Raw genomic sequence first — 22,576 nt, 5'->3', positions numbered from 1 at the left:
TATATTCTTGATTATTTTAGTATTATGGGAACTCAGTTTTAAAATATATGAAGGGACTTTGAGAACATCGAGAACTAAGAACATAAGCTTAGATTTGGTTTAGGAGAAGAGGTCTTTGACTTGAAAAATTGTTCAGAAAGCTTTTAAATAGAGTTTGAAATTTATTCTTTTAAAGGCATTTTATACTTTCCTGTATCTTGAATGTAATCTGAAGTGCTGATATACATCAAGGATTGTCAGACTTGTCAGAAAGCCCATAGGCAGACCTTATCCAATTGAGGATGCTGTTGATGCTGGGGAGAGAATTAGGTAGAAGGGAGTAAGAGCTAACTTTCCTAATCAGTTTCTTGGGGGACAGTGAAAGGAGTATAGGAAATAAAAGCCTTTCTTTTCTTACCCTTCCTTTCCTAGCTTACCGTGGAGTGGACTGCATATTCACTTAATTGGTCCGGAACAGTCCACAGCTTAGGCTTCAGATAATGGGAGAAAAGTCCCCTTTCCATTGTGTTTTTTTGGCTCTGAGGGTTTCATATAAAAGAGTGAAGGTAGAGCAAACGGGTACAAGGGAGGCTGCTTGTGGCTGACCTCATAACTTGGCAGTGCTTCTAAATTCACCTCCAAGCATGTGGTTCAGCTGGAAGTTTTTAGGCTGCAGTTTACATAATTGAAATGTGCAGTTCTTGTACCTCAGGCATATGGATACATGCTGGACTGAGTAGCCTGCTGGACCCTTTAGTTGAAAGTTTTTTTTTGTTTGTCTGTTTTTAAGAGGGGGAGGTTGAAGAATTTTTGTGTTTCCCCCCTCTTTGTGTTTTTCAACAATTGTTTAATGAGCACCCTTTGTGCAAAACAGAAATTTTAACTATTAGGTTTTTTGGCCTTGATCTATTTTTCAGCCCTTTTACTTAAGGATTTTACCCTGTGGTGAAATTAATTGCTATTTACCATGTTTAAGTATCTCTTTATATTCTGTGTCTGTCTTGTTAAACTTTATTTTCTTAAGGCTTTTGTTCCCATGTTGAAAAAGAAACCTTATTAAGGATTGTGTGAATAGACTTTTTACACTGTCATCTACGTTTTCAAATACATTTGAGTGAACCGCTCTTTTTAAGGTTCAGCACTCACGCTATCGCATGTTGTTCTGTCAGCATTCAGATTTCTGTTGAATGCAGGATTCAGTTTGTGATTTTATAGGAAAAATTTACTCCCTCCTTTTTTTAATATCCTCAAATAAATAAAAGGACAGCATAAAAGTCTATTTCTATTTGCTTTTCAGAAGGTATATTTGTAATTTTTGGCTTAATTGTCTTAGTTCCTTATGTTAACCTCCTTTTCACGGTTCTCTGATTTGGCTCTTGCTAATTATGGCTTATTACTTAATTCTTACATATATATTTTTACTGATATAATTACCAACTCAGCTGGCAATTTAGTCAACTTAAGAAAATTAAAAAAAGAAACTAGTAGTTTCTAAAAATGCAAGTAGATAGTATAAAACATGACAGTGAAGTAATAACTTATTTCACCCTTTACTTAGAATCGTTATTTAATCGTCGGGTAGAGGAAAAATCCAAAGAACTTCCTTTCACACCTTTGGGCTGGCATCATAACAACCTGGAGCTCCTGAGGGAGGAGAATGGAGAGAAACAAGCAATGGAGAGATTGCTGTAAGGCAGTGATCTTTTTAATTTAATTTTCCTTTTATATAATCTTCAGTGACTTGATAGGCATATGCGTAGTTCCTCTTCCTTAAAGTTAAAAATACTAAAATTACTTTGGAAATGAAGCCTGTTCTGAGGAAATGTCTTATAAGACAACAGTCTCAAATTGTGCTTGGCCATCCCCATTGTAATGTGCCAGAATTTCATTTCAGCTAATTAAAAGGGACACCCTGATTACAGATTTTCACAGATTTCATTTATATGCAAAATCATTAAGTGCAGATAAACTGAAAGACTAAAATTGACCTAGAAGATCTTATCTGTGAGTCATAGTTCATATGTTTCTTTCTTTGTAGACTGCTTGTTGCATCTTCAGAATTATTTTCTCTGGCAGTATTAACTATGCAAACTTCTCTCCTGTAACATTTTTGTAGTTCAGCTAATCATAACCACTTGATGGCACTACTCCAACAGTTGCTCCATAATGAGACATTGTCACCATCCTGGAGGGACATCATTGTGCCACTGGTCTGCCAGGTTGTTCAGACAGTCCGACCTGATGTCAAGAACCGGGATGATGACATGGATATTCGTCAGTTTGTCCACATCAAAAAAGTGAGCTCTGCTAGTGTTTTCCTAACACTGGGAGCTGATGAGTTGGGCCTGACAGTAATTTGTCTTTTAATGATAATCTAAAAAGAGTGAGGGGTGCTAGGTGAGGGCTGGCAGCTCCTGCTGTCTGTTCTGTTTGTTAGCAGTATACTTAGGGGTCATGGAAGCTGCTCATAGGAAGTGAAAAGTGAACGGAATGGATGAATTGGGTGGGGGATGAGTTGGAAACCCAAACAAATACATTTCCTTTCTTGCTGCCTCTTTTTTGACGCATCAACTGTAAGAAAGCTTCTTCCCACAGATTACTGTCACTGTTCTGAGGAAAAGCACTGGGTACTTGCTTTTATTTAAGAAGTAATGGAATCCTGTGTGTATCTTTGGACCAGGATATTTAATGTAAACAATAGTGGTTTTAATTGCCATATGGCACTAGTTTATTTGGTTAAATAGGTATTGTAGAGTACCAGATAATACATTTGAGAGAGAGTAGGAGGTGGGAAAATAGACAATAATGCTGAAATGCTATTAATCATTGATCGAAAGGAAGAAATATCCTGGAATTTTTTGTCCATATTTGATCACACAGTAGTTAAAATTTAAAGTGGAAAAAATAATAGCATCCATTTGACTGGAATCTAAGGGTGTATCATTGAATTTTAATCATCTGTTTTTTTTAATTGTTCCATTAGATCCCAGGTGGAAAGAAGTTTGATTCTGTGGTTGTCAATGGCTTTGTTTGTACCAAAAACATTGCACATAAAAAGGTAATATAATTTAATTCAACAGTGACTCTCAGAAACCTTTACTGAATACCTCTGTGTCAGATCCGCAGATACAAAGGAAAATAAGACATGATCCCTGCCATTGAGAAGGTCATGGTCTAGTAGGGTAGGAGCCCTGGTGGCGCAGAGGTTAAGTGCTCAGTAGTGAACTGAAAGGTTGGCTTCGAACCCACTAGCTGTTCCATGGGAGAAAGATGTGGCGATCTGCTTTCGTAAAGATTAAAGCCTTGGAAACCATATGGGACAGTTCTACAGAACTGTAGGGTCACTGTGAGTTGAAATTGACTCGACGGCAATGGGTTTGGTTTGGCTTGGTCTAGTAGGGGAGACGAGAATGTAAAATTTTATTACAGATGATTTGTGCAATAACCAAAAAAAAAAAAAAAATTGCTGTTGAGTCAATTCTGACTTACGGCGGCCCTATAGGACAGAGTAGAACTGCCCCACTGGGTTTCCCAGGAATGCCTCGTGGATTCGAACTGCCAGCCTTTTGGTTAGCAGCTGAACTCTTAACCACTATACCACTGGAGTCTCCTTTGTGCAATAACAGAAATGCTATATTTCATACCCCCCTCATTTTAATAGCTCTGAAATTGGGGTGTATCTTAATTAATGACATCTTAGCATTTTTTAGCATTGTATCCTTATAATGCAGAAGAGATATATTGTCAGGATTTGGTCCAACTGTGAATGACAGGAAAACTGTAGCAGCAGTGGCTTAATCGAGATAGGAGTTGATTTCTCTTTCCTATAAACATAGTGCAGGGCTGGTATGGTACTCCTTGGTGTCTGAGATCGGCGCTCCTATTCTCTCTTTGATCCTCCTTGTATGGCCTTGACCTCAAGGACCAAGATAATGGGTCCGCATCCCAGACAGCATGATAGAAGAAGAGACAAGAAAGAAGAGGCAAAGGGGCTCGTGTCCCATCTCTTAAGACAGGATCCTGGAAAATGCCACACACACTCTGTCTATATCCCATCCAGAATTCAGTCATATGCTCACATGTAACTTCTAGGAAGTCTGGGAAATGTGAACTCTAGTCTAGGTGGCTTTGTGCCCAGCTAAAAAGCTGGGGTATGCTAATCATGGAAGAAAAGGAGAATGGACATCGAGAGACAATGATCAGTGCCTTCCACAGGAGTGAAATCTTTAACTGTTTTGAGATTCAGGGAAGGTCTCCCAGAGAAAATGATGAATGGATTGAAATTAGTTAATGGGAATTCATTAGGCAGGAGGAGGAAGGCAGGGTAAGGCTTCCAGACTAACAGAATGATAGGGTACTGGTATCATTCCTCCCCTGACCCTGACACATCTCAGGGAGGCAAGAGCTCCTTAATAGCCTGCAGTCCTTCCAGAGGCTTAGCAGTTTTAAACTCTGTCCTTGACTTTTAAGGCTGGGTTGCAGAATTATCACTGGTATTCTGTTATCCTTCTCGCTTTCTCACTCTGGCATCCATCGTGAGGCCTCTTTCTAGCACTAGCACAAAGGAGGGGGGTGAAAAACCTGGTGTATTAGGGGAACTCTGAAATCTTAAAGTGCGAGGTGGGAAATAGCACGAGATAAGGCTGGGGGATGTAGGCAAGGGCTCTGTAGCCCACTAAGGGTCTGACTCAGCAAGTGTAGTATACATCAGTATTACCTATGAACCTTGTTCAAAATGTAGATTCCTAAGCCCAAACCCTAGAATTTCTCATTCAGTAGTTTAAGGATGTGTGGGTGTGTGTGTGTGTGGTGAGGGAGGCAATGTTTTCAAACTTTGCTTCAAAATAAACTTGTTAAAAATAGAGATGCTTACTAGAGAAGCCCCACCTCTAGAGATACTGATTTGGTTAGGGGGAAAGCTGCGGTAGACTTCTAGCCTGAGAAACTAGATGGATAGACCATAGTCCTGTTTTTGCTCTTCTGTAAGCAGTCTAGCAAATTACAGTTCCTCTTAGTTGCTGTTGAGTCTGTTCTGACTCATGGCGACCTCGTGTGCAGAATAGAGCTGTTCCATAGAGTTTTCAAGGCTGTGACCTATTGGAAGCAAATGGCAAGGCCCTGACATCTGAGGTGCCTCTGGGTGGGTTTCAACCACCAGTCTTTCAGTTAGTAGTCTTGCGCTTAACTATATGTACCACCCAGTGGCTTCAAACTTAGGAAAGCAGTAAAGCTCCTGAAAATAATTAGTGACCATCGGTAAATAAAAGTATGCTTAGAGCCATTATTCATAGCAATGATCCAAAGTCAGTCAGTATTTCTGTGTAGTCTTACTGAAATAACACATTACCCTTTAAAGCAGTACTTTAATGTAGTACTTTAAAATTAAATGATATCTGTTGAATTAAGAGATACAGACATTGTACTCTTTTCTGGAATTGAAGAAAATTCCACGTGGGTGTGGTAGAAACATATGCATGAATGACTGCCTTGCCCCACTGCCCATATTTAGAGATTTAGAGTCTTTAATCAGTAGTTGCTCAAAGTGCCCTGAATGTGGTTCCCCAGCTGGTGAGTCACTGTTTTCAGAACCGTTTGCAGCCAGTTTGCACCTATAAGCTTGGCCAGTCTGAAACCTTGATGTGAAAGAACCCATTTGTCCTTGCTTGTGGGCTTCAAACTTTTCTGCCTGTGGCTTTAGTCCCAGGGCCCGCGTACAGCGTTGGAATCTCTGCTTCTGGAGATGCATTGAGGCTTTTTTCTTTTGAACTTTTTGTTACCCACATCTGCTTGCCAACCTATGCCCACTTAGACATTTTTTAGAAATATTTTCAGGAGGCGTTTTAATTCTTTTCTCCTACATCTACCCCTCTTGAATTTTAGAAAGACTAAATATGTTTTCAAAACTGCTGATCTTTTGGGGTGTGTGAAATTGCCTATCTTTAGGCCTCTTACACTAAGGGCATGGTATCTCTTCTTGCAACGTTAGGGAAACAAAAAACAAAAACAAGAGCATGGTTGAATAGACTAAACTAGCATTAGTGAAACAGCCAATTTTTGAAGAATTTTGCAATTGTTCTGGGCTATATTTGCTTTGAAAAAACTGTAAGAGAATACCATGAAAGGACTAAATGAGAGTATTTTAATACTAATTTAGTGAGATAGTTTCAGTAAAGAGGAGCTATGATCAGTATGAATTTAAAATGATTAGGGGAGGTCTGTTAAGTGCTAACCTTTAAAAACTAACAAACTTTATTTTTTGTAGATGAATTCTTGTATTAAAAATCCCAAAATTCTTTTGTTGAAGTGTTCCATTGAGTATCTTTACAGAGAAGAAACCAAGTTTACTTGCATAGATCCTATTGTGCTTCAGGTGAGAACTTATTACTGAAACACATATAATGTGTAGGAATATTTGTTTACTGTGATGCTTGTAAGTTCTTAATTATTATGATTCATTCCATTATGATATGTAACACAGTGCTTTGCATCCAGTCATAATAGTTGACTGGTGTTGGACCAGAGGGAGGAAATTTATTTGCCATCCTTTTATCAGAGGCCAAAACTTAAAAAAAGGACTTATTATAGTTATATTTCACTGAAGCTGCACAAGTAAAATTATTTTAAATGCTGTTAAATTACAACTTAGTAAGCAGAGTAGGAGATTAAATAATAGTATCTGTTAGAGAGTTATTTACTCAAATACCCCAAAGAAGAGATACTCTGGTTAGTTTCAGTATGTAAAAGGGAAATCCATAACCGTATTAAAAGCATCTAGAAAGTGCTTTCATTTGGGGAATTGTGAGGTGTGTGTGTGTATGTTTTAACCTCTGAGAGCTAGCTAATTGAATTCTTGGCTTTCATGTTATAGGCAATTAAAAACTGAAAATCCTTCAAAGTAATATTAGTGAGTCAAAGAATGGAGTTTCTCCTGAAACTCTATTCAGTATAATCAACACAGTTTAGAATGATGAATGAGTTTCTTGTTTGTATTTGAATTAATTTGCTGATAGAATTACATCTGAATGAATCAAATTTAGGCTGAGATTGATATTAATAGTCAAACTACCCCTGTAATTTAACTTCAGTAGACCTTGAATTGATCCAGGTGTAATATTTCTGATTTATCTTACTTAGGAAAGGGAATTCTTGAAGAATTACGTTCAGCGAATAGTTGATGTTCGGCCCACATTGGTTCTAGTTGAGAAAACCGTGTCTCGGATTGCCCAGGACATGTTGCTGGAACATGGCATTACTTTGGTTATTAATGTAAAATCCGTGAGTGCTCCTGTTTTGGGTTATTTTTCTAAAGAAAAATCACAGCTTTTTCGTTTATATGCATGTGGTAGATACACAGATTTCTTTGATTATCTTTTTTTTTGCTACTCCTTATGTATTGAAAGTGGGACAGAAGGCAGTGGTAGCTATTTCATTATTTAAGACTGGAGAGCCTCAGGCTGGAAGTGTGATTGGCTAGATAACACTCATTACATAGGTCTCCAAGAACAAAGGCATAATAACATTAGCTAATTAGTAATACTTGTTGATCTTTCATTTTGCTTAAAAAATTTTTTGCTTAGGGGGTTGTATAAGCAGAAAATGTTCTCTCTCTTGAAAAATTAACCCTCTAAAGACATTAAAAGTTCTCAAATAAGGAGGCCAATTCTAGGAAGTTTTTTTTGTCTCCGCTCCCCCCCGCACACCACCCGCCCAGTACATCTGCCAATGTATAATGCTTAAATGCCTTGGGTGATGTTATTGATAGGAGCGTGGCTTGTTTCAGTGGACTCATTGATTACTAGGCAACTAAGTGTAGATCTAAGCTACGTTAAAAAATTCATCATGTTATTATTCAAATGAAAGAAATTCATTGTGAGGATTACTTTTAAATATTCCCATTATTTTCCAGACTAAATTTACTGAGATTTTCATTTTTCTCTAATTCTATGATGTAATCTTTTTCTGTGTTGTAGCAAGTTTTAGATCGAATCAGTCGTATGACTCAAGGTGATTTAGTAATGTCGATGGACCAGCTGCTTACAAAACCACACCTGGGCACCTGTCACAAATTTTATATGCAGATGTTCCAGCTGCCTAATGGTGAGTGATCTTTAGCAAAGAGTCACCTGGGATTGGGGACTATAGTCAGTGAGTTAACTCTTCAGTACTACAGTGTTCACCTGGAAGGAAATGTCTATTGGCCATGTAAATAAGAATAGGCAACTGTGATCTTAATTACTTAAAGTTTTTTTTTTTTTTTTTTGATCCTGTAGATGCTAGCACAGTGAATTAATTCTGTCTGGACTTTTCTCTTGCCACCTACCATACACATCATTAACTTTTTGTTTGCTTGTTTGCAGAACAAACCAAAACGCTGATGTTTTTTGAAGGCTGTCCACAGCACCTAGGCTGCACAATCAAGCTTAGAGGAGGCTCTGATTATGAGCTGGCCCGAGTTAAGGAGATCCTGATATTTATGATCTGTGTAGCTTATCATTCTCAACTAGAAATCTCTTTCCTCATGGATGAATTTGCTATGCCGCCCACATTAACTCAAAACTCTTCCTTCCACTCTCTGATTGAGGAATGTGGAGAGGAAGGCGCTGCACAAGAGCAGTTCAGTGGAAGTCCCCTGCCCCGGGACCCTGACTTCCCTCCTGACAGGCTGCCCATGATATCAGAGGCTCTGCCCTCTGATGATAGCAGTTTGTTGGAATCAAGGATTGTGTTTGAGAAGAATGACCAGGAAAATAAAAGTGTTCTGCAGGATGTCTCTTTGAAGCATCAAGAGTGTGCCACAACAGCTTGCGTGTCTGGGATCCCCTGTGCTCTCTTCCCATTGTTACCAGGATCATTGCTGCCGCTGCACATGGATGACCAACAGGATGTCGTAGTCAATGAGGAACCGGAGACTTTGCAACAAGCAGATGAGCTGCAGGATCCCAAAAGCCAGATGAGAGCCTTTAGAGACCCTCTGCAGGATGACACAGGATTATATGTTGCAGAGGAAATCACCTCCTCTGAAGATAAACGAAAGACTTATTCTTTGGCCTTCAGGCAAGAATTAAAAGATGTGATCCTGTGTATCTCTCCAGTAATCACATTCCGGGAGCCCTTCCTTTTAACTGAAAAGGGGATGAGGTGCTCTACCCGAGATTATTTTGCAGAGCAGGTTTACTGGTCTCCTCTCCTCAATAAGGAGTTCAAAGAAATGGAGGGCAGGAGGAAGAAGCAGCTGCTCAGGGATCTTGCTGGACTTCAGGGCATGAATGGAAGTATTCAGGCCAAGTCTATTCAAGTCTTGCCCTCGCATGAGCTAGTGAGCACTAGAATTGCCGAGCATCTGGGTGATAGCCAGAGCTTGGGTAGGATGCTGGCCGATTACCGGGCCAGAGGAGGAAGAATTCAGCAAAAAAATTTAGATCCTTTTGCTCATTCAAAGGATGCCTTAGGTACTTCCAATGGCAAATCAGGAAGCAGAGCTGAGAGTGAGGAAGAGAAAGGGTTGATTCCGAGTGATGCATCGTGGTCGACGAAGGTGAGCTGGGCCACTTTTGGGTGTTCATGTAGATTTAGGAGCTGCTGAGAAACTGCTAAGTTAGAGGAAAACAATCAGATACGACAAATCACATGTAGATTGATGAAATATTTCTTCTGTGCTTTTTTTTTTGTCTTGAATCTGCCTGCTTATATGTTGTTTTAATAGATACAAAATAGGAGTATAAAGTATTGAGATTGGGTTTTGGGGGTTTCAAGCTGAGCTAACAGTAAACTAGGAAGAGCTCTCAGGTGGTGGGAGGTGTGGAGGCTCTTCAGCTTTCTGGCAGGATGACCTCTAATAGTAGTGATGGGGAGAGAAAGAAGCTTACTGTAGGAAACGAGTGTGTGTGTGTGGTTTTTTTTTTGCTTTAATATTAGAGTCTATTTAAATGTAAATATTATTCCTGAATAGTCAATAAGTTTGTGCAGTTCACAATTTTTTTTTTTGCCTTTTTAATTTTATTTTATTGTATTTTAGGTCAGAAACCCTGGTGGCATAGTGTTTAAGTACTATGGCTGTTAACCAAAGGGTTGGCAGCTCGAATCCCTCAGGCGCTCCTTGGTAACTCTTTGGGGCAGCTCTCTGTCCTGTAGGGCCGCTATGAGGCGGAATTGACTTGACGGCACTGGGTTTGGTTTTGGTTTTGGTGCTTCAGGTGAAAGTTTACAGCACAAATTAGTTTTCATTCAAAAACTTATTCAAAATTGTTTTGTGACATTGGTTGCAATCCCTGCAATGTGTCAGCACTTTTCCTTTCCTCCCCAGGGTCCCCTTGTCCATTCGTCCTGTGTGTGTGTTTAATGTTCAACTCCATTGCTGTAGAGCTGACTCATAGTGACCGTATAGGAGAGAGTAAAACTGCCCCATAGGGTTTCCAAGGAGCATCTATAGATTTGAACTGCCAGCCTTTTGGTTAGCAGCCAAATTTTTAACGACTGTGCCACCAGTGCCCCATGTTTAATGTTAGATTCCTTTGTTTTTAAAACAAAACACTTTACATTGCCTTTTAAAGTGACAGTGATGCTTGGCCTTTTCTTTTTAAACAGAAATTGAGGCTGCATGCATTATTGATAATGGTAATAATAAAACTAAAGAACAAACCCTTGTCTAGATGAGAAAATGTAAATGTTTCATAATAAAATGTTCAATTTCAGTGGTAGGCAGGGTGCTAAGTAATAATGTGCTAAATAATAATGGCACACAGTTTTTTTGTGAAGTTCACAGAAATTAATGAGGGCATGGAAAAATACTATCATAAATTTTATGTAAGTATATACGTATGTCTATATGCATTTATATAAACTTATAGAAAGTGATCAGAATGTCTGTTAACTTACATATCCATAGACGTACCCTTGATGCAACATTCTTAACCTTTTGTAATCTGTTTCTACAGAAATGAGTGTGTCTGTACAAGGATGCTCATATTTTGTAGGAATATATGTACGAGAATGTTTATTGAAACATTGTTTCCAAATGTTTGTAGTAAGAAGGATAAGTTTTATCTCATTTAATGACCTGAATAAAGGCCACGATATACTTTTTAGTGTACAAAAATAAGTTGTCTTTTAATTTATGTAGCATCATCCCATTTTAATAAAAACAAAATCACGGGTGTTTACTTGTGTTCGTGTACTCAGCTAGCAAAAAGAATGGATGGTTTTTAACTGCACTGTTAGTCGCCTCAAGAGTGAAGAGGGAGCGGCATCAAGGGAGAGGCTTTACGTACCTCGTTTGCTTCTTCGTGTACCTCTGGCCTGTTTGAATTTTAGCAGAGAGTAGGTGTTACCTTTGTAATTTTCAAAAACAAGTATAAAGTATAAACACTTAAATACTTTAGAATTTAGATTTCTGGGTGTTCTAGATTGATGTTATATCCAGCCACCAGCTCAGACTGTTTCATATGGATACATTTAGTTAACTACTCACTTTCAAAATAATTTAGTAGTTTTATAAAAGTAGAAAGTAAGTTAAAAAAAAACTAAGCTATTTAAAGATCTGTTTGTGTTTTTAAGCTTAACTTAAATTTTTTGAGTATTCTTGCATCAGAAACTAGGTGCTCTTCTTCCTTATACAGTGATGATAGGAGGCTTTAAAAATAGAATAGAATGTGTTGGAAGTATGCATGGGGGCTGACATCGGGGGTTGAGTGTGTTACAACTGCCTCTCCTCAGCAGCTCCTTCTCTTCCAGGTGGACTGTTTGAACCCTGTCAACCACCAGAGACTCTGTGTGCTCTTCAGCAGCTCCTCTGCCCAGTCCAGCAATGCCCCCAGCGCCTGCGTTAGTCCTTGGTAGGAATCTTGTTCCCTAGACTGTTGCGCTTTACTTAAGAACAGAATTCCTGCAGCTTTAAAAAAGATACAACCATTAGGGTCTGTTTTTAAGTACATGGCACTGGGCTGATTATATGTAAATTGGTAGAAATTTTAAACTTGTGAATTAAATATGAAATTTTTGTGTGTGTTCATGGATAGAAGTAAATGAGAGTGTCTTAAGATTGAAAAGGGTGTAAAGGATGGAAGAGAAATTTGTGATTTTAAACATAAAAGCTAATTTGTAAGCATGTTGATAATATAGATAATGGAATTTAGACAGGTTTTTTGTCAGGCTTCATTTTTCATAAAAGCAGTCAGCCTTTTGCCTTACTAGTGGGTTTATTCTAAAACTAAATTCTAGGTAGACTGATACAAATAGAAATGCAGTGTATAATGTTATAATTATTTATTTCAAATGATAATCACAAAAGTGTGTTTATTAGGTAGTTTACCTTTACTTGGAGCCCTGGCAGTACAGTGGTTAAAGCACTAAGCTGCTACCTGAAAGGTTGGCGGTTCCCCCACAGGTGCTCTGTGGGAGAAAGATGTGGTAGTCTGCTTCTGTAAAGATTTACAGCTTTGGAAAACCCTATGGGGCAGTCCTGCTCTGTCCTATAGGGTTGCTATGAGTTGGAATTAACTCGATGGCAACGGGCTTACCTTTACTTTTAAAGTACTGGGAAACATAACCGCTTTTTTGGAGTACTATGCCTGTGACAAAGTGTGTTCCATGTTTCAATTTTGGAGCCAGAAACATTGCCAGCAATGAGATCAGAGATTCCCCCAGAAGTGGTATAGGTAGCTCTTGCCGGTGGACTTGAAGCTGGAATAGCCTGTAGGAATATTTTCTCTGGGAGTTTATGAACTTCTTTTAGGTCAAAGCTTGAATAAGATGTGGATTTCAACAGGGGTGTAGTTAAATTTTCTAAAATGTAGGCATTTATGAATTAGGTACAAAGTTAGGAATTGGCTTTTCTGTAAGAATATGAGCTGCTTTTCTTCATGCTCAGGAAAGTGTGAACTAGAGAGCAGGGGACAGGCGTCCCGTTTCATGTTGGTGAGGCCTAAGGCTTTGTAAAGGAAACTATTGCATCTTCCTAGCTCAGATCACTTTTACTCAATTAAAATTATAGTTTATGCACCCAGTTAAATTGTTTCATAAGATACTAATGGACTAGGAAGGAGGTGGGTAAGTTATATAGTTTGGCTAGTCCAAACCTGTTTTACCAGATGAGGTGTAGAACAACAATATTACCTGCTTTAACGTTGTATTATAAACATATTTAACAGGTAATCAGAATTTGTGGTCTTAGGAAAATCTTTGCTGTCTGGTAATTCTTATGCTATCTTTCTATGAAACGATTTCTTCTTTTAGGATTGTAACAATGGAATTTTATGGAAAGAATGATCTTACATTAGGAATATTTTTAGAGAGATACTGTTTCAGGTAAGAATAAATTTTCCTCTTTCATTCCCTGAGTCGGATGTCAAGTATTGTGCGGTCTTCACTTTTATATTACATGTCAGAGTAAACCATAAAAATGAATAATTTACTTCATATTCAAACCAGGATGTCTTATTCAGTACATTCCTCAAATCTTTGCTCATCTAATTACACTGCCATCCCTAAGACTTTTCTAGGAAGCTTGTTTTAATAGTGATTCATACGAGAGGCAGGAGAAGTATTGGAGTAAACTAGACCTCGGTTTAAGTCTGAGCACGGTCACTTCCTATTTATATGATAAACAGCAAGTGATTTAATCTTTACTAGCACCATTTGTTGGGGATAACAATCTCCAGAGATTTCAGGAGTTTTCATATGTTAAATAAGATGGTATTTTAAAAATACTTAGCTTAAGATAAAACCGTAAGAAGGTGCCTAACAAATGGAAACTACTGCCCTGCTGTGGCTTAAGACAGGGTGTTCACTGCAGACACAGGACGGCTCGGGTGGTTGTCTCATGAGCACATAGTCCACTGATCTAGAGAGGGTGCTACGCTTTTTTGATGGTGGTTCTGATTAGCCAATACTCATTATATGTTGCTTCTCTCTCATGGTTAATGTGAAAAGGACTTTCTTGTTTGTCAAAGGCCTTCCTATCAGTGTCCTAGCATGTTCTGTGACACCCCCATGGTGCATCATATTCGGCGTTTTGTCCACGGCCAAGGCTGTGTACAGATAATCCTGAAGGAATTGGATTCTCCAGTACCTGGATACCAACATACAATTCTCACATATTCCTGGTGCAGAATCTGCAAACAGGTAAATGTACCTTATTCGTATAATATTTTGTATAATATCACATATTTCTTTATTCGTATAGTTCTTTTTTTGAGGAGGGTGGTCTGTATTATTTTGGACTTAATATGTCATTGGGTTATTATTATCTTTATTTTCCCTTCCAGTGCTGTATGTTCAATTTAATGTTTCATTTTTAAAGATTCCGCTTTTGGACTATATCTGTTGTTAGATAAAATACAGGATCTCAGTATCTTGAGATGTTATCTTACAGTTCTCAATTATGTTTATTCATTCAGCAAACATTTATGGAGTACCACCTATGTGCAAGGTACTGTGTAAGAATTAAAAAAAGATAAGATACAACTTTTGACCTCTAGAGGGCGACAGAGTTGTAAAGCAGTAGTGTTTGCATAATAAATTTGAGCCCATATCAGTGTTTCTGTTTTAAGAGATACAGATGAGCGCATGCTACTACTCTACTGGTTGTCGTGTACATTCTTGAGAAAAAGATCACGTGTTATTTCTTCTGTGTGTCTTCGTTTACTTTTCCAAATCTGGCACACATATTTGCTACCATATTATGCTTTTTAAATATATACTTTAAAAATTTTTTTTATTGTGCTTTAGGTGAAAGTTTACAGCTCAAGTTACTCTCTTGTACAAAGATTTATACAGATATTATGTGACACTAGCTGCAATCCCTGTAATGTGACAGCACACTCCCCCTTAAATATATACTTTCGTATCTAAATTGTTTGCAGTGAGTATTTGCCAAATTTAACTTCATTGTTACCATAACTGGCTTATATTGGAGTGTTTTTATATGCTTTTGGAAGGCGCATGTGGGAATTACAGGTGAAGTAGTAGTATAACCTACATAAATTTACTAGTGATTTTTTTTTAGTGATTGAGGAGACCAAAATCAAAGTTGTTTTCTTCTGTAGTATCAAACATATAGGTGTGAAATCATTTCTAGTAGTAATCAGTCTTACTTTTGTAGTTTTTCTTACAGGCCTTTAGTTGCTGTTAGATGGCTGGTACTGTCTTGTTGTAGAATATGTAAGCTTCTGTAGATTGACCCATGCACTAATAGGAATACATTGTGTGTCCATATAATGGGATATTCCCTGGCTATTAAAAATCAAGTTGTAGGAGAATATTTTACATGTGAAAATATCACAGTGCATTGCTAAGTAAAAAGATGAAAGGCTGTGAAACTAATTATAGGAAAGGTTTTTCATTTACAAATATTCTGGCTATGCATATATGTATTCATACATAGAAAGTAAACATACATTAGCATATTGACATTGGTGATGGAATTACTGATGATACTGCTCTGCCTGGCCACCCTCAACTCTACCCACTTTTGAACTTTTGTTTCTCCAGTTTTTTTGCATTCAGAATGTACTAGATTTATATTAGAAAAGAAAATACATTATTTTTTAAAATGTGTTCCTCAAAATGTGTTTAGATAACTTGAATTATTTATCTGAATTTCAGGTAACACCTGTTGTTGCTCTTTCCAATGAGTCCTGGTCCATGTCCTTCGCAAAGTACCTTGAGCTTAGGTTTTATGGGCATCAGTACACTCGCAGAGCCAATGCTGAGCCATGTGGTCACTCCATCCACCATGATTATCACCAATATTTCTCTTATAACCAGATGGTGGCATCTTTCAGGTAAGAAGTCAAAGGGACCTTGTAAATGGTCCTGTACTCTCTTGAATGTTTTGTCATGTTTCCACTACTAGATTGAAGTAATCTGTGGGTATGTTGTTCCCCCTCCACAACCCTGTAGGTGCAGAGGGCCAGACCCTTTTAGTGTGTCATTTTTGTTAAATCCTCACCACAGCCCTAAGAATAGGTATTATTATTATCCTGACTAATACAGTGGCAAGTGATGGAGTCATGATTTGAAACCACAGACCTCACCCTTAGACATTGTTTATGCATGTTAGAACCTGTCAGAATTTTTGCTATGATATTATCTAGCATAAGGATAATGGAATATTCTGGACAGGGCTAAAATGGCAAGTTAAATAGATATTTACCACTGTGGTATTAAATGAGAAAGCTTTCAGGCTCTGGCTCCAAAATATATCCAGAATCTGAGCACTTCTCAACACCTCCACACTACCACTCCAGACTGCGCCTCCGTTATCTTTCACGTAGATCATTGCAGTGACCCCAAGCAGTCTCCCTCTGCCCTTGCCCCCTGCAGCCTGTCGTCAGCACAGCAGAATGATGTGTTGAATGGGAATCAGATCAGGTCACTCCTCTGATGTCTTTTTTACCCTGAGTCAAAGCAGAGTCTGTTTATTGGCCTGTCATTTCCTGCATGCTCTGGCTGCCCAGTCAGTACCTCTCTGTCCTCACCTTCTACCACTCTGCCCTTGCTCACTCTGCTGCAGCCTGGCTGGCCTGGCTGGGCCTCGTATGTCAGGCAGGCCCCCGCCTTGGAGCCTTTCACTTTTTCTTCCCACCCTGAACTGGCCTTTCCTCACTTACCTGCCTGCTATTTCCTTATTTTCCTGGGTCTTTGTTCAGATTTTACCTTGCATGACATCCCCTTGCCCCAGCACTCCTTCATCCCCTTTCCTGCTTTATTTTTCTCTGTAGCACTTACCATTCAATAAAATATATTTTTTATTTGTTTTGTTTATTACTGGAATCTTGCTACTCCTGAATCACGAAGCCAGGAATTTTGTCCCTTGTTTAGTGCTATAGATCCAGCACCTAAATTGTGACTGACACACAGTGGGTACTTAGGAAATATGTGCTGTGATTAGAGCTTATTTCCTTTTTTAAGCAAGAGCTTTTAGCCATGAACTTAGGGCCAAGGTGGGGGATAGCATTTACTAGACACACATAAACCCTATGGTAAAAAGGAAATAGAGACTCATGAAGAATCCTCAGGAGCTGGGAGAGTAATGAATACCTATGTCTAAGCTAATTGTAGGAAGGAGCCCGTCTCCTCATTCATAAAGTTTACTTGAAGTGATTTTTGTTTATATAGCAGGTGAGGATAGCCGCAGGGGGCAAAAGACGGCACCTCAGTGCAGTGAAAAATCAAGCAAAACAAAAATCCCCCCTTAATTGGGGAGGACATTTATAATGGCTGAGAGTTGTCTTCAGAGTCTTTATGATTGTTTTAAAATGCCATTTTACAGAAGCTTTCTCATATGCTCATAGGCCTTAGTTGGCTATCGTGATAAACTTCTACTCCAGGTATTGAAGTGCTTTTCATTTTTTCTCCTCTTACTTTCTTTTCTCAGTTATTCTCCCATTCGTCTTCTTGAAGTATGTGTTCCACTCCCCAAAATAGTTATTAAACGTCAGGCCCCTTTGAAAGTGTCGCTTCTTCAGGATCTGAAGGATTTCTTTCAAAAGTAAGTACTTATTTTAGTTTCTTTGACCATCTTTTTTGTTTGTTTGTTTTGTTTAATGCTGCCTGTAATCTATTTTAAAATATTAGATTTGTTCATTTTAAATTAGAAATTCAAAAAACTTAAATTTCAGTTTAACTTTCTTTAACAATGGAAATAGTTTTCTTTTTCTAATTGTATACTGTTATATGTGTTTGCTGGAAAAAAAGAAAAATGTAGACAATACAGAAAAGTACTGAAAGAGAAGTAAGACTTTCTCAGACATAAAAACTGTTAAAATTTTAATGTACATCTGTTTAGAACTTTTTTGTTCTACAAAATTATATTTGATTCTTAATTAGATAAAACATAGTTGTAGTTTTTGTCGTCTTTTTTCTATTTATGTGAGATTAGAAAATTTGATTCCCATTTCTCTGAAATGTTTAACGTTTTTTACGTTTTTATTGCCAGAGTTTCACAGGTGTATCTTGCTGTTGATGAAAGGCTTGCCTCTTTGAAAACTGATACATTTAGCAAAACTAGAGAGGAAAAAATGGAAGATATCTTTGCACAAAAGGAGGTAATTCATTTCTCTGACAGAAAGTCCAAAGTTAACTGCTAACTTAGTAGAAGGTTTATTTTGGGGGACTGGGACCTATCTAGTGTCTGAGATTACTAAAATTGTTTCTAGATGGAAGAAGGCGAGTTCAAGAACTGGACTGAGAAGATGCAAGCAAGGCTCATGTCTTCCTCTGTAGATACCCCTCAGCAACTGCAGTCAATCTTTGAGTCACTCATTGCCAAGAAACAAAGTCTTTGTGAAGTACTGCAAGCTTGGAATAACAGGTAAGACTGCAGTCTGTTGTTTCTTTAATATTATTGGCAGATTTGCCATGCTGTGATATTTTTCATTTAAATGTCTTCATTAATTTTGGATGTTTCATTTTACTCTCAAGTTATTGAACTTATTTTTCTGTCACCACCAGCTCCTCACCTTAATCCTTTAAAATATCTTTTAGGTAGTTTGTAAAGATGTAAAAACCAAAGATGAGGACAGTCTTCAGTGCTGTTCCAAATATTTACTTGTGTACTTATTTCAGTACTTACTGAATTGTTATCAAATAACTAAATTAGTATCCCATGGAGTGACTATTGGTTTTTAGGTCAGAAATTTCAAATACAGTATTATGTGTGGCCTATACCTTTATTTAAATTTTTATTTTTGGAAATATTTTTCTTTAATTTGGAAATGTTTTAAAAACATTTTTCTTTAAATATTTTGAGTTTACTTGAAATCTCGGTTAGATTATTATAAAAAAAATAAAATTTTTTTTTTTTTTAGCTACCACTTATTGAGCACTTGAATTATGCTAGGCACTAAATAAGGCAGTATAGTGGCATTTACTCTTCTGTTTGACGTTTATGAGTCTACAGGATTTATGGAGCCCTGGTGGCACAGTGGTTAAGAGCTTGCTGTTAACCAAAAGGTTGACAGTTTGAATATACCAGTTGCTCCTTGGAAACCCTATGGGGCAGTTCTACCCTGTCCTATAGGGTTGCTATGAGTAGGAATCGATTTGATGGCAATGGGCTTTTTTGAGTTATAGGACATATACTGTTTCCATTTTACAGAAAAGGAAACTGTAACTCCAGAAGATTAAGAATGTTGCCCACGTTTATATAGCTATTAATTGTCAGAGCTGGAATGTGAACCTAGGTCTTCTGGTTTCTTAGCACTCATGTTTTTTCCATTCTGTTGTGCTGCCTCTTATAATAATTTGCTATTCATTTATAACTGTAGCCTTAAGCAGCAAGAGCTAGTTGATAAGAAATAAGACAAAAACTTAGTTATATGTAACTTTAAAATCTTTTGCAATCCAAATAAGGAAATTTAATTATTGTAGTTTCAAAGTTGTAAAGAGAAAATTTGTAGACATCATTCAGGATACTAGAATAAAACCATATTCTTTTTTTTTTTTCCCCTTTGGTGATAGGTTGCAGGACCTTTTCCAGCAAGAAAAGGGTAGAAAACGACCTTCAGTTCCTCCAAGTCCTGGAAGACTGAGACAAGGGGAAGAAAGCAAGGTAATAAAAAGAATCTTGTCCCTTTTCCTCTATTGATGTAAATACTATTGTTATAATTCAACTTATGACCCTTAGAAGTGATGGTTTAATACATACTTTATTAGTAATATTAAATAGGGTTTTCCATCTTGAAGTTACAAGGTTTCAAGGTGTAAAAATGGTATGACAGGGGTGTCTGACCTTCTCGTTTAATGTCACAGCGGGGAAGCAGAATCAAGAGGCAGGGGTCAGACATGCTTTTGCCCTCCAACTTTTTTGCCAGTACTGACACCAACCATCTCTCCCATAGCACTCTCTACTTTTTTGCCAGGTGTGATAATTCATTGCAGTGGGCACATAGAACTCACAGACCATACTCATGGTTATGAGGTTTACTAGGGAAGTTGTTGTTAGGTGCTGTAAATTGTTTCCAACTCTACTTTACCAAGTGTAATGTCCTTCTCCAGGGACTGGTCCCTGCTGATAACATGTCCAAAGTACTTGAGATGAAGTTTTGCCATTGTTGCTCCTGAGAAGCAGATTTGTTTGTTCTTCTGGTAGTCCACGGTATATGCAATATTCTTTGCCAGTACCATAGTTCGAAGCCGTCAATTCTTCTGTCTTTCTTATTCATCGTCCAGCTTTCACGTACATATAAGGTGATTGAAAACACCATGGCTTGGGTCAGGCGTACCTTAGTCCTCAAGATGATGTCTTTGCTTTTTAACACTTCCAAGAGATCTCTTGCAGCAGATTTGCCCAGTGCAGCAAGCCATTTGATTTCCTGACTGCTGCTCCCGTGGTCACTGATTGTGGATCCAAGTAAAATGAAATCCTTGATAATTTCAGTCTTGTCTCTGTTTATCATGATGTTGCTTATTGGTCCAGTTGTGAGGATTTTTGTTTTCTTTGTGTTGAGATGCAACCCATATTGGAGGCTGTAGTCTTTGATCTTACCAATAAGTGCTTTAGGTCTTCATTAGGGAAGTAACAGGTTACAGTTCAGGTTCAGGAATGCCCAGGATACAGTTCTTCGATCAGGATAGCCGCTTCTCAGTCTGTCTCTGGTCGTTGGCCCTGTCGCCTGGCTTTTGCCCTGCTTGGGCAAGTGTTATAAAAGCTCTTTTAGCTCTCTGATAAGTACCCAGAGGCACTCCATTCTACCAGTAAGTCTCGACTCGAAGGCACTTAGCTCTCTAACTCCATGAGTTGGTAAACCTAGCTCTACCGAGTACCTGGGGGCACCCTATTACAGCAAGCCTCCTGCCTGAAGGCACTCAGTTTTCTCACTCTGTGGGCTGGGAAGCTCACTGCAATGTCTCCTGGCTGTCTCTTTCTGGTCTCCTGCCTTTGCTGCTGCTGTTTCTCTGCTGCTGCTTCTTGCTGTCATCGGTGTTGTAGCACTCTGTCTTGGTCTGCTGGTTCCAGGAGCTTTGCAGTGCAGGAATCCCAGGTCCAAAGGATGTGCTCTACTCCTGGCGCTTCTTTCTTGGTGGTGGCGAGATCCTCTCCTCTCTGCCTCCTGGATGGCTCATTTTAAGCCTGGTAGAAGAATAGCATAACTGACCAATCCCCTTTTTAGGGTTCCATACACCTTACTTGCATAATCCCACTTAATCATTGCCTATAATTCACAACGACTATGGCTAGAGAAGGACCATATTAAGTAATTCATTGCACCGCACAAGGAGACATCACCTGGATTACTTTTATATCCTACCTTCAAATAAAATGGTCTGTTATAATTTGTTCATTTGAAACATTTATCTGAACTTCTTTTTTTTTTTTTCTGTTTACCTGAATCACTGAGGGTAGCCTCGTGCAGCAGTCGGCACTACAAAGGAGAAGCCGTGAGTGTATAGTAGAGCTCTAATTTGTTTACTATGCAGTTTTGGGTGTTCTTTACCTCTGTGCTTAAATGAGCAGCTTTTCTCAAGGGGTCTGAACTGGGTTAGTGCTACACTTTGATTAGTTAGCCTTTTCTGACTGCATTAGTTTTCTCTTGCTGCATAACAAACTGCCACAGACTGAGTGGCCTAAAACAATACAGATTTATTATTTCTCAGTTTCCCTGGGCCAGGAATTTGGTATGGCCCAGCTGGGTTCTGTATTCAGTCTCACATGGCTGAAATCAAGGTTTTGGTTGGGACTTTCATCGTATCTGAGGCTCAGAATCCTCTTCTAAGCTCATTCAGGTTGTTGGCAGAATTCAGTTATTAGTGGCTGTGGACTGCGATCCCTGTTTTCTTGCTGACTGTTGACTGGAGGCCATTGTCAGCACTTAGAGGCCACCCGTGCTCCTTGCCACCTGACCCTGCCCCCCAATCTTCAAAGCTTGCCATGATGCATCAGATTCTTCTCTTGCTTCACATCTCTTAATTCCTGTGCCTCTGACTGCTAGGCGTGGACTTAAAGGATTTATATGAGAGTAGGTCAGGCCCTCCTGGATAATCTTCCTGTTTAAGATGACTGATTTGGGGCCTTAATTTCATCTGCAGAATCCCTTCATAGCAGTTCCTAGAGTAGTATTTGATTGAATAACTGGAGAAAAGTGTGTGCACATCAGGGATTGGTATCCTGGGGGCCATCTTAAAATGTAGTAAGTATATTAAGGGTTTAATGTTGTGATACCATGAAGGCTTTTGTGAGAGTGTTTTTTTTTAGTTTAAGTGTGTAGTATTTGTAGAGGAATAGTTTCTTGAAATGATGGATCCAAGTGCCTTAGATCTCTGTGTTATCTAGTAATATATAAATGAATTCTTCACTGTCTCTTAAACAACTGGATAGGAATCATTTTCCTCAAAGTTTAGGTGAGAGTAAGAATCAGGTTAACTGAAGATGATCTGTATATTAGTATTTGCCAGCTAGTCAAAGGCTGCTAATGACTACCACGGACTGCTGGTGGCCTTCCCATTTGCCCACTGAAAAAACTGCAAAGCTCATGCTGTAAGATCTTTAAGTTATAGTGTGTAGACATAGAACTAAAAATACAAAATCACTCAACTTACAGTCATCTTTTTCAAAGATTGAAAGTTGATTTGAAAATCTGTAGAACTGCCATTATCTTTA

The 22,576-nt window shown here is 38.4% G+C and overlaps 1 protein-coding gene across 16 annotated transcripts in view; it reads left to right on the top strand.

Moving 5' to 3' along the window:
* PIKFYVE (phosphoinositide kinase, FYVE-type zinc finger containing) overlaps window positions 1-22,576 on the top strand; it is an 89,535-nt gene that overhangs the window by 38,271 nt on the left and 28,688 nt on the right. For 13 of the 16 annotated variants that reach the window (XM_023541927.2, XM_064286736.1, XM_064286737.1 and 10 more), the window contains 15 exons: window positions 1,538-1,667; window positions 2,096-2,276; window positions 2,963-3,037; window positions 6,242-6,349; window positions 7,114-7,254; window positions 7,950-8,076; window positions 8,337-9,514; window positions 11,710-11,810; window positions 13,210-13,281; window positions 13,926-14,097; window positions 15,580-15,758; window positions 17,354-17,467; window positions 17,915-18,023; window positions 18,135-18,289; window positions 19,438-19,528. In XM_023541927.2, coding sequence (XP_023397695.2) covers window positions 1,538-1,667; window positions 2,096-2,276; window positions 2,963-3,037; window positions 6,242-6,349; window positions 7,114-7,254; window positions 7,950-8,076; window positions 8,337-9,514; window positions 11,710-11,810; window positions 13,210-13,281; window positions 13,926-14,097; window positions 15,580-15,758; window positions 17,354-17,467; window positions 17,915-18,023; window positions 18,135-18,289; window positions 19,438-19,528 — 2,933 coding nt within the window. The remainder of the gene's footprint in view (window positions 1-1,537; window positions 1,668-2,095; window positions 2,277-2,962; window positions 3,038-6,241; window positions 6,350-7,113; window positions 7,255-7,949; window positions 8,077-8,336; window positions 9,515-11,709; window positions 11,811-13,209; window positions 13,282-13,925; window positions 14,098-15,579; window positions 15,759-17,353; window positions 17,468-17,914; window positions 18,024-18,134; window positions 18,290-19,437; window positions 19,529-22,576) is intronic. The other 3 variants (XM_064286734.1, XM_064286742.1, XM_064286738.1) reach the window with 3 other exon arrangements.

The sequence above is a fragment of the Loxodonta africana genome, chromosome 6 (assembly GCF_030014295.1).
Source record: "Loxodonta africana isolate mLoxAfr1 chromosome 6, mLoxAfr1.hap2, whole genome shotgun sequence".
Taxonomy (NCBI): domain Eukaryota; kingdom Metazoa; phylum Chordata; class Mammalia; order Proboscidea; family Elephantidae; genus Loxodonta; species Loxodonta africana.
This window is presented reverse-complemented; position numbering and strand designations above follow the sequence as displayed.